General features: G+C 34.5%; 1 protein-coding gene across 2 annotated transcripts in view; it reads right to left on the bottom strand.

The window, feature by feature from the left end:
* Positions 1-12881, bottom strand: part of LRRC7 (leucine rich repeat containing 7) — a 446889-nt gene that overhangs the window by 133460 nt on the left and 300548 nt on the right. For both annotated transcript variants that reach the window (XM_047871231.1, XM_047871230.1), the window contains exons 9-10: positions 8766-8910; positions 3386-3458 (exon numbers count right to left, since the gene is read on the bottom strand). In XM_047871231.1, the coding sequence (XP_047727187.1) occupies positions 3386-3458; positions 8766-8910 (218 nt within the window). The remainder of the gene's footprint in view (positions 1-3385; positions 3459-8765; positions 8911-12881) is intronic.

Raw genomic sequence — 12881 nt, forward strand, 5'->3', positions numbered from 1 at the left:
GTTTTTTAGGGGATAACTGCAATGTAGAATCTGAAACTATATCAATTAACTTTTCTTATTCTTCATACCAATACATTAAAATCAACTGGCCTATTCTGCATTTTGAATGGGTCTTTTACTCATGCCTGATCTTGTAACTCATGCGTTGGTTATTTGGAAAGCGTTGCTTCACTGAGTTGCACAGGTTTTCCAGATGTTGACACATTTCATAATACACTATCAACAAATTATGTTAATTTATATCATACTAGTCTTATCAGAAAAGCCTATAAGTATTGGGAAGCTGTCAAGCTCACAGTGGCAGATAGGAATTTTCCAAAATTCCAATTTTTGCTTGACTGCTCAAATTTTATTGTCAGTCACAAATTCTGTCAGTTGTTTTCCTTGAAGTGATGAGCTCACTTTGTTCATTTTTGACAAAATGTCTGGCAAAAACCCAAGTTTAAATAACCAGTTTGTCAGTCATTCTCTTTTTTGTTGAAGACTATGTCTTAGGTTCACAGCAAAAGTGAATAGAAGCTATAGAGATTTCCCACACACTTCCCAGTGGCTTCTTTTTGTTTGTTTGTTTTTTCACCTTTTTTTTTTCAGTCCATGTCTCTAATACTTTCCTTTTATTTTCCTTGAAACAATAATCAAATTAAGATAATGACACTTAAAATAACTAAAAAAAAAATGAGCTTCTATGATAAAATTCTTAACCTTTATCCCTCTAAACCAGTAATCAACTTCTGAGTTAAATAGGCCCATTTATCTTTGATGAATATTTTTTCATACCTTCAAAGGCAAATAATTATTAATTTTTAAAAATAAAAATGCTTAAAAGAAGACTAAGTATGGAAATAACCTAGCATCCAAATTCACAGCTAATCTAGCATCCGAATTCACACCAAATTTACACCAAAAGTTGCATACTAAAAAAGCAACTTTTCTTTGTGTATTTTTAGATTATCCACCCTTTTTAATTTGTCTTCACAGAGCTAGGGTAATTAATTTATATATTTATATAAAATTATGTGAACATGAGTGGTAAAATATCAAGCATGATCTTGGTAGGCATAAATAGATTTGAATTCAGTTTCTCCTGAGTATTGACCTAAAGAAGAAAATTAGTGCCTAAGAATATAATTATATAGGAAGAGTTGTTTTTTTTTTTTTAAAGCATCAGGCTGATAAAGATGATTACTTTTGTGTACCCCAAAGGAAAGTTAATTTCTCTCTATATTGGAGACATTGTGAATAAACGCAGAGAGAAATATATTGCATGGTATTAACATTAAAATATTAAAAATAGATGAGATTTTTAAAAATAGCTGAAATTTTCACTACTTTCTAAAGTTTGGATATTGGTATTTGAATTTAGTCAAATTGTTCTACTCTTGGATTTTCCATATCCATTTTCCATATCAGTGGTTACTTGCCAACTTGGGGTGAGGAGGGGAGAGAGAGAGAAAAGGGGAAAAGAAACGTTTGGGATTGAAGAATATGTTTATCATCTTGATTGTGGTGATGGTTTCATGGCTTTTGATCTATTTCAAAACCTATCATATTGTAGATTTTAAATATGTGCAGTTTATTACATGTCAATTACACACATTAAATATTACTTAAAAAAATTAATGTTTAGTTTTTTAAGAGAGAGAGATCAAACAGGGGAGGGGCAGAGAGAGAGGGAGAGACAGGCCGGAGCAGGCTCTAGGCTTTGAGTTGTCAGCACAGAGCCTGATGTAGGGCTTGAACTTACAAGCAATGAGTTCATGACCTGAACTGAAGTCAGATGCTTAACTGACTGAGCCACCCAGGTGCCCCAAATCTCACTTTAAAAAATGGCCACTCTTCCCTCACTCCCCAAATATACCCAAATCTGTTAAATTATGGATTTCTGTAATTCTTCATACTGATGTGTGAGGCAAGATTCCTATACAATGAACTTACATAATTTTAGAATGAAGAGGGTCTATCAATTCCTCACTTCACACAAGTTATAAACAAAACCATTTTCAGTGAAACATTGATAACAATACATATTTCTTAAAGAATCGTGAACCAAATGTTAATGGCAACATAAAATTAGGAAGAGATTGCTCTCAAATAAATGGAATATATTTTATCCTTAAAAGGCAATTATGAGGTCATCATCTTGAAACTTTCAAAAATGCAAGCTAATAGAGAGTATAATGCTAGATGAAATTAAGTCAGAAAAAGACAAATACCATATGATTTCGCTTGAGTGGAATTTAAGAAGCAAGAAGAAAAAAGCAAGCAAAGGAAAAAAGAGAGAGAGACAGAGAGAGAGAGAGAGAAACTAAGAACCAGGTGCTTAACTATAGAGAACATACTGATGGTAACCAGAGGGTAGAAGGGTGGGGAGATGGCTGAAATAGGTGATGGGGATTTAAAGAGCGCATTTGTGTGATGATTGCTGGGAGATGTATGGAATTGCTGAATCACTATATTGTACACCTGAAACGAATATAGCACTGTATGTCAACTATACTAGAATTGAAATAAAAACTGAATTAAAAAATTCAAGAATAACCACATTAAAATTTGTAATAAAAATTTAAGAGAAATGCAATATAATTTACTACAAACTATAAAAATTCAATTGAACAAGCTCTGCACTTCCATTTGATTATTTAGTATTTCATATTTATTTTTTCTTTCTTTATATTTTCTTTCAATTTTTTATTTAAAATCTAAGTGATGAGTCACTAAATTCTACTCCTGAGGTAGAATATTGTTCTAGATTTTAGTGATTCATCACTTACTTACAACACCCAGTGCTCAACACAAGTGCCTTCCTTAATACCCATCACCCATTAGCATTTGATATTTAATGCTAGCATTGAAATAATAAAATTGGCATATGCCATTTAAAAAATGCATGTTAAACAGGTGTCTATCTCTTTAGCTTTTAAAAATACATTGAACTTCTATAAATATCAATTGGTAATATAACTTTATTATATTATTATAAGTAACCTTTACAGTACTATTATATGGCACTATTGCTATAAAACAATTACTAATATAATATATAAATCATTTATAGTGTAATGGTAATATAGACTACAGAGTTTATACAAATTTATTTGATTTTGTAAGACATATCCAAGTGAATTTAGACCTTCTACTCAGTCAAAAACATCAAGCTAATAGTATCTGGGAAATTATAGGCAATAACATAATTGAAGATCTAGGTAATCCCTTTGCTTAAGAAAAAGTCATAGTTATTTCTTGTGATATTATATAGTTAAATGTCAATGCAATGTTCAGATATAAAAGTAAATTAAGATAGTAGAAAATGTTTTGAAGTAAAAAATCTAACATCGTTTTGTTTCTGGCTTAGAGGGGCTGACTGGTATGAAACTTTGGCACTTACTTTCCGATTGTATTGGGTAGTATTGTAAGTTGATTGTCATCTACTTTGAGAGTAGTTAGTTTTTTCAAAAGACCTAAAACAGAGAAGAAGTTTTATTAATACATAAGAACAGATCTCTAACAGAAAATACAATATGAAAGAAAAGGAATCACTTGTGAGGAATATTTGTCATGCCAATAGGCTGCACTCTGTTCATATAAACCTACAAATAAACCTACAAATTTGCATGTGCTCTAGTTTTGACTGTCCAGTTGCAAAAACTTTACCTACATCAGTGGGAGTTCAAGTACATCAAAGGAGACAAATAAACAAAATGTAGGGCTCCATAGAAACTTAAGTTGACAGCAATACTACCACATTTCCCTTATCTATTTTGCTGCAAATGGACCAGATGAAAAATTTTAAGCCAGCCGTGATTTAATGTATAATTAATTCGTAAGCACTAAAAAATAACATTTTTTATTTGTGATACAAATTAAAAACAAATCTGAATTAAGCCTAATGATCAACAAATGGGCACTGAGGTATTGTGATGCAGTGATTATAATTATGGACTTGGAAAATTACAACATATGACCTCATACTCTTTTTGTTACCATAAATCCTTGAACTTGGATCAGCAGAAAGTACACAAACTTGCAATTTTAATATACCGAGTAGAAGTGGCCAAGAATTGAAGTTTCAACTATTTATATTTCACTGTCAGATTTATGCCTTCCATACCCTTACTGCCTACTCTATTCCCAGGGTTCTAAGGAGTAATAGCCCCAGAGGAATTGAAGTACAGCTTCCTTTACCCAGCCATAATTTAATCTCTGGTATCAATATGGCTTAAATAGCCAAAGTCCAAGGGCAAAGCATGGTTAATTTTTGTTTTACATTAGAAATATGCATATAAGCTGTAGGCTACTTGTTTTGCAGAAAACTAGTTTTGATGGATATGGTAGGTTCCATGGTAAAATGTGTTTGGGAATTACTAAATTAAACAACATTAAACATATTTCTTAAATGAAGTTTTCCTAGGAGCTTTTAATATGTTAATGTAGCAATGTGACTCTCCAAAGTTATTGCAGAATGTGTGTAAATGTGCAGGGTCTTGTTCAGCTAGTGTTTGATGAATGTGCTTTGAAAAGCATCACTGTAGATCATGCCCATCCACCTCAAATATTCTGAGGATTCCTTAAAAGCATAAAGTCAGAATATATGAAGTAAAAACCAATTATTACACTTAAAATTGCAGTACCCTCAGTTACATATTCTGTAGAAGCACTCAGAATCTCTAGTGAAGAGAAAGGGTCTCACTGTCAAACTGCTGTGAGAAAATATCTACAAAATATCAAAACTTAATACATCAGCTTGTGCCCCCAGGATACACTGCTGAAGATAGCAGCACCTGGGAAAGACAATTCTCACTGGGGTAATTTGTCTCTGAAGTTTGCACACCCACTGCCATATTTATCTATGTTTAAAGGGTGAGTGAATCACTTCAGCTTCTCTAGTGTGTATGTAAAAAATGTCAACCTTGGAAATATGAAAGAACTCCTAAGCTTGTTCATCAACTGTGAAAAGAAAACAGGGGACGATGAATTACAGCTAAATTTTTTATGACTTGGTAGCCCTAATCAAACGACTGCACCTGCCCACCAATGCAGCTGGAAGGTGGTTGACAGTCTCCACATCACTTGACTGGGTCATAAGAAGTTTTGAGCTGGGTCACAAATGGCTGTGCAAACAACATGAAGCCAGGTTGCAAGGTATCCTTTAAGAGAATGACAGTACTTAAGTCTAAAAGTAGTGGTGAAAAAATCTTGAAGCATGTTAGGGACTAAAACCAAAAGGTTGATGCAACAAAGTTTTTCGAAGAATGGAGTAGAGGCTCTGACAGCTGATAGAAGCTTCTGCAGCTTTAAAGGTGGAAGCAAGTTAGGTCTCTTTGCTTAGTTCCATGTCTGTGATTTTAAAGGAATCTCACTCATTTGTGATGTGGCAACTTTGTCACTCACATATTCTATCTAAGAGGATGCTCTTTGGACAGATTCGGGAGCTTCTATAGGAATATGGTTGTCTGTAGAGCAGAAATAGAGCATCAACCTTACCTTCATTGCTCATGACTTCCTCGGGCAGATAATTCCTTTACTGCATTTCTATATCATATCTTCTTGGGCTTTCTTCTACTCTACAGGAATCAAAGGCATTCTATCTTGTTCCTTCCCTCTATTTGGGTTTTTCCCTAATTCCCCACTTCTTTATCCTACACTCCCAACTAAGAAGTATTGAAGAGAAAGAAAGAGGAGGCCTTTTACTATGGTTTTAGCTACTTATATATAAATATATAATAAGCAGCAATGTTTTAAACATTAATATGATTTGTTATCAAAATAGCTAATATTTACACGACAGTTACAGATATGTAATAAAACTTTGAAAAACCAAATAGCTGTGTGCTCATCAAATCTGAGATTATAATAATTGTCATATTATTATAATAGCTAATACAAGCACTTACTATGTGCCAGTTACTATCCTAAGCAATTCTATATATATGAATTCACTTATTGCTGAAAATAATCCCATGATGCAGGTACTACTACTGCCCCACTTAATAGATGAAGAAACTGAGCGCAGAGAGATTAAGTAGCTGGTCTAAGGTCACAAAGCTAGTAAGATAGAAAAGCCAGAATTTGAACTCAGGTAACTTGACTGTGAAGTCTGTGTCCTTAAACATTAAGTAAAAAAGATAAATTATTTTGGAAAGTAAAAAAAAAATTAATTAAAGCTCTCTCTAGAGGAGCAAAAGAACCCCCTTCATTTTCCCTGGAACCAGACAAGGAAAGGGATTCAGCATGCAGGGGTTGTTGAGTAAATCACTCCATTCAAATACCTCATGGCTGTAGAACTAAAATAGATGTGAAGGAAGTAAAGATTTTAATTTTAGTTGCTATTTTCCTTTATTGGTACTATGGAATTTCTTATCTTTTGTTCTTTTAAATGTTGGTAGCCCAATAATGTCAAAATAAAGAAGACAAGATGCAATTTCCCATCAGAATCAATCCCAATCAGAATCTATGAATTCTTTTAGGGCCTGAGGACACAGCTCTCAGTCTCCTATCTCAGATACTTCTCTTGATCAAGAAGGGGATTTTTGGAGGGAAGTCAGCTATTGTACGTGTATAATCAGGGACTCTGGCAACTCTGCAGATGCATAAATGTAATCTTCCCTGAAAGGTCAATGGAGTTTAAAGATCTTGTCTGAGGCGTAAGCTACTATAACAAAGTTACTTTCCTAATTTGAGAACCGTTCAGATTCTTAATTAAGGTATTAAAATACATAGTATCACCTGTCTATCCTAGTTGGCTTTATGTCAGCCAAGTGTCCAATCTGATGTTTTCTATCACTTATCCATGCTGTCTTCCCCAGACCAGAAAGCTACTTTCCTGGTCTTCTTTCTTAAAGGAAGATATTTTAAACAAATAATTATATCATCTTTTGTTTTACTATGTGCCATTTTTATTTCCAGGATTTCTAATTTTTTTTTAAAAACCACCTATTCTTAGTAAGAGTTCTTATTTTTGTTTTATTAGTTATTATTTTTATGAATGTCATCCTAACTTTTGTGTATTTGACAATCTACACATACTTAAAAATCATTTTTTACATTTCTTGGTGACTTCGGTTTCTCCTGGGTAAATTTTTCTATTTGTTTGAGTTTTTGGTTGTGGTTATAACATTAGTTTTACTTTAAAATTTTCATTTGCATGCTCATTTGTGAAAGTGAATGTTTTCTCTTTACCGATGCTCACCCCTCCCTGCCTGATAGTTTTGTAGTTACCTCCCCTGACTCCCAAGTTTCTGGAGTGGGAGTATAAGGCATGTATTTTGACTAGGTGGTTATCTTGACTAGATGATCATCACTGTCATCTTAATTAAAGGATGCTCTTTTTAACCATTACACTTCCTCACTTTCTACAACATAAAAGAGTATTTTCTTTCTTTTTTTTTTTAATTTTTTTTTTCAACGTTTATTTATTTTTGGGACAGAGAGAGACAGAGCATGAACGGGGGAGGGGCAGAGAGAGAGGGAGACACAGAATCGGAAACAGGCTCCAGGCTCTGAGCCATCAGCCCAGAGCCTGACGTGGGGCTCGAACTCATGGACCGCGAGATCGTGACCTGGCTGAAGTCGGACGCTTAACCGACTGCGCCACCCAGGCGCCCCAAAAGAGTATTTTCTAAACTTATCTAATTATAAGTTTCATCTAGGATGTTTAATAAAAACAAATTAGAGGGCCTACCACAAACTTACTGAATCAGAATTTTCAGAGAAACAGCCTGGAAATGTGTAAGTGCCTAATAAAACTGTCAGATAAGTCTTACAATGGAATGAGTTGGAAAAATACTGTTATAGTACAGTATGTGATTATATAAATCAAAAAGTTATTAAATCTAGACAGAAAGAAATTCTAGCCTGTTTTTCAAAACTAGTATCCTCTATTAGCCTGAAGGAATATGAAAATGGAAGCAATCAAATAGTGAAGAAAAATTTGGAAAACTGCTTTATCTTCTAGCTTCCTTCTAATTAGAGTACCTAGGTGTAACTTAATTTTCAGAAGCTTTAATAAGTTCAAGAATATATGACACATTGTATTCAAAGAGTTTAAAAACTAACACCCAAAGTTAGGTAATTTGCTGATTATCCTCCTAAGTCCTCTCATAAATAATAGTAAGATATGTACACAAAACAGTTTACTTATTATTAAATTAGATTCTTTAGTTACCTTACTCATATAAAAATTTGTAACAAAAATGGATTGGGTGCTTGATAAATACTAACAGACATTCTCTGCTGTCATGAATCTTAACAGCATATAAAAGAAAATGCATTTTTTTAAATAATAGAACTACAAAGAGATTTTATATTTATTATATCTTTATGTTATTTTCAGATTATAGCAGTGTTATAACAGTATTGAAAATAGGATATAGGAACACTCTGTGGATAGAAGCTATTGTAATTTTATGGTGATAAAAGATGATATACATGGTTATCAAATTACTCTAAATCTAAGAAATCTACTTTTTACAGTAACATTTTACAACTTAAAAGATTTGAATTGAAAAATATATCAATTTGGTAGGATCATGTATTTTAATAGTAGAGCCTTCTTGAGTTTGACAATTATTTACCATTTCATTTTAAGATATTGGTAAAATAGTATTATACCAGTAATAATGAACTTTGAATAATGAAGTTTGTAATTCATTATTATCAGTCAGGCTAACAGTATATTCCCTATATCTACTGATAAACTAAGACTACGCCAAAAAAGAAAGTTTCATATATTTCATATAAACATTCATGACACAATAGAATATTCTTACCTATAGAGTCAGGCAACTGTTGCAACATATTGGATGACAGTAAGAGGTCCTCAAGGGCTTCACATCCAGAAATTTCCATGTCAACCGTTTCTATTCTGTTTTTTGACATGTCCAGGTATACCAACATCTTTAACTTCCCTATAGACTTGATAACATTGCATAAACTCAGGATTAGTTGAGAAACTTTCACAAGACATTTGAAAGTTGTAAAAACCACAATACTGTAAAACTAATTTTAAAAGCAACTACAACAATAATATGTGTTGGTAAGAATGTCGAGAAATTATAATCCTTGTACATTGCTAGCAGGAATTTAAAATTGTGCAGCCACTTTGAAAAACAGTTTGGCCATACCTCAAAATGTTATACATAGAGTTTCCATATCACCCAGCAGTCCCTAGGTGTATACTCCAGGATGCAATATATGTCCACACAAAAACACAAACTTTAAAGCAGTATTATTCACAAGAGCCAAAAAATGGAAACAACCTAAATGCCTATCAGTTGATGAATGGATAAACAGCATGTGTTATATCCATATGTTGTACTATTATTTTGCAATACATGCAAATATATATTACAAAATGGATGAACCTTGAAAATATATGCAGTGAAAAATGCCAGTAATAAAAAAAACAGCTGTTGCATGATTCTATTTGTATGAAATGTCCAGAATAGGCAAATCTATAGAGTTGGAAAGTAGATTAGGGTTTCTAGAGGTTGGGGGTAAGGGGACATGGGAATGACTGCTAATGGCTTCAGGGATTTTTTTGAGATAGTGCAAATGTTCTAAAATTAGATTGTGGTGATGGCTACTCAACCTGTGAGTATTCTAAAAGCCACGGAATTGTATATTATAAATGGGTGAATTTTATGGTATGTGAATTATATCTCAGTACAACAGTTAAAACAAAACACAACAATCTCAAAGTTGCCACTGAATTAAATTAATTAATTAATAATAAAAAAATAAATAACAATTGTCACCCAAACAGCATATGTTGACATATTGATTCTTACACTTTCAAATACATAAGAAAGGGTTTAAATCCTACCAGATTCAATATTCTGTTATTCAACAGTTCTTTTTGAGAGTCTACTATGTAACAGGGCTTGTGTTATACATGGAGACCAATTATGAATAAGTCAACTAAGTATGAGGAGAGACTTGTCATGATACAGACAAAATCTGTATCCTTACGGAGCTCACAGTAGTGGAGGAAACTGTCAAACAAATAATTACAATACCCTATAATATATGCAATTAAAAAAACATGTAGAGAATGTCATAGAAGCACAGGGCTGCAAATTGCCTGGAAGACACAGCTTGTCAAGGAAAGAAGAACATGGACCTAAAAGAGAAAATGACATATACTGTTCATAGTAAAATGTGAAAAATCATGGCATGTTTAAGGAAGAGTGGGACATTTGATTTATAAGGTTATAAGAAGACATGTGTTAAAAGGCCTTACATATTATATGAGGAGATGTAAGTTCTACCTTTTAAGGAAGGAAAGCTATTCAAGAGGTTTTTGTTTGTTGGTTTTGTTTTGTTGAAAGAGAGAGCATGTGTGCCCCAGCGTGCCTGTGAGCACAGTGGGAGTAGGGGAGGAGCACAGAGGGGAGAGAAAGAATCCCAAGCAGAATCTGTTCTGTCAGCACAGAGCCCAATGAGTGGCTCAACACCAGGAACCACGAGATCATGACCTAAGCCGAAATCAGAAGTTGGACCCTTAACCGAGTGAGGCATCCAGGTGTCTGTAGTCAAGGTTTTTAAGACAAAGAATGACATGATCAGATTTGTGCTTTAAAAATCCAGCTTCAGGGAACTACAAAGGAGAGATTCTTTGATGAGAGTTGCAAAGACCCATCACAAGGATCTGGAAACAGTTTTTTTTTTTTAGTTTATTTATTTATTTTGAGACAGAGAGAGATAGTGTGCAAGCAGGGGAGGGCAGAGAGGGAGAGAGAATCCCAAGCAGAGTCTTTAGTGACAGCCTGATGCCAGGCTTGAACTCACAAACCATGAGATCATAACCTGAGCCAAAGTCGAACACTTAACTAACTGAGCCACTCAAGTGCCCCTAGAAACAATTTAGCTGAGGAGATAAGGGCCTGAATTAAGGCAGCGGAAGTGAGGAAGAAGAAGGGATGGGCTCAAAAAAAAAAAAATCAGAAGTGGAATAATTAAACTAGTAACTAGTTGCTGAGGACAGGGAAGGAACAAAGTCATACTGTGAACAGGAGTAACAGGGACCGCGTAGCTGGGACATGGAGCACAGGAGTCAGGACAAGATAAGAGTCCTCATTTTCAGTTTCTTTCAGGGCATATTTTGCAAATAAATACCCTACACATAACTGTGTTCAGTGGATCATCTGTCCGTTTAATCTACCCGTATCCATTTTAATATATTGTCTCTACTTATTTGACAGAATATAAATAAAAAAATAAATAAACTCATTACACACACAAGTACACACTTGGCACTGTGCCAAGTACTTTGGCTATATTATTTGATTTAATACTTCATATCTTTGCTTCTCAAAATGTGTTTTGCAGACCAGCAGCATTGGTACCACCTGGAAGCCTGTCAGGAACATACAGTCTTAGATCTCAGACGCACTCTGGACCTACTAAATCAGAATCTGCACTTCAACGCACAATGAAATTTCGTAATTAATGTCACACAATGGGAAGCAGAGACAAGGAGAAGTTTATGAGAGAGTGTTCTTAGGATCAATACCAGTGGGAAGACAGAGAGGAAAAAGGAGGCACGGCTAGGCAGATGAAGCAGCTGAGCTGGAATGAAATCTTGAGGAACTTCTTGGGTGGCCCTTTAAGAGTCACTGAGTTGGATTGCCTGGCAGTAGTAGGATGAGTCTAAGTAAGGAGGAGGAGCCAGGCCTTTATCACTGGTCGTTGGGTACAGGTCTCCCAGACTAGAGATGTGACCCTGGTTCTTTTCAGCTGGAGCAAATCCTGAAGAAGGTGGAAAGCTGCAAACAGTATTCCCAGAAGCTTCAGGAATAGAGAGTAAGTTCTTCATTCCAGGAGGATGATTCATGACAGCAATTATTACAAATAACATTCCAAGGTTACCCCATTAATGAGGGGTGGAGCTAAAATTCAAATCACTTTTCTCAGATTACAGACCACAAAGCCTATTGATTATATCAGCAGTCACTGACCTCTAACTCCCTAATTAATCCAGCATATATCTCTAGGTCTGTGACCTCACGCCCCATGGAGGCACAGAATGTGTGAAGTCTTGGAATAGATGAATAGTTGCTAGGCTAGGAACTGAGTACTTTGGGTGAGTGAAGCCAGAGGGCTGAATTCTCCCTACACCTGGAAATATGTCACTTGGAAAAATACTGTCACTTTACTTATAGATTCCCACCCTAAGGAGCTATTATGATACCATAACCATTCTTCTCTTCTGGTGAGCAAGGAAGGAATGATGTGTGTGTGTGGGGGGTGGGGGGCTCTTTTTTGTTCTTTCATCATGAGGAAATTTCTTTACTCTTTGAAGCCCTCTTCATTGTTATTTCCAACGCAACTCAATATTTTGGTGTGAAGTTTCTAAACATCATTTTTAGAAGCAAAACAATGCTTTGGTGAATATTTTTGAGTCTTTCTAAACCCTCACTTTCAAACACCTTATAAAAGCAATAGTAGCCTGTGGTGATAAAGACCTTTGAAGTCTAATGTCTCAGAATCCTTGGGGATATTGAATGTTGCTCCAACATCTCTCGATACAGAGGGCTCTATAAGTGAGCAGTAGATAGTAAATGAAAAAAGTAAAAGCCATCACAAAAGAAGATACTGGAGTTTGTTTAAAAATAAATACTGATTCAATGCATTGTTTAGTCACATTTTGGTCGATTGATCTTAGAGTGACAGTGAACAAGATAGCTATGTAGAAGACTAACTTCTGATCATTATCTCCTTTCTTCTCTGATTTATGAAAAATGGAGTAGTAAAATGATAGCTCAGGCTTCCAAAAGTATTTTAAAAGTATGTTACTTTAATGTACAATGATACATGAACTAATAATAAGATCATCTTGCTTTTTTCCCTGGGTCTTATAACACTAAATATTTAGGATTAATCAT

Source organism: Prionailurus viverrinus, chromosome C1 (assembly GCF_022837055.1).
Source record: "Prionailurus viverrinus isolate Anna chromosome C1, UM_Priviv_1.0, whole genome shotgun sequence".
NCBI classification, from domain to species: Eukaryota; Metazoa; Chordata; class Mammalia; order Carnivora; family Felidae; genus Prionailurus; species Prionailurus viverrinus.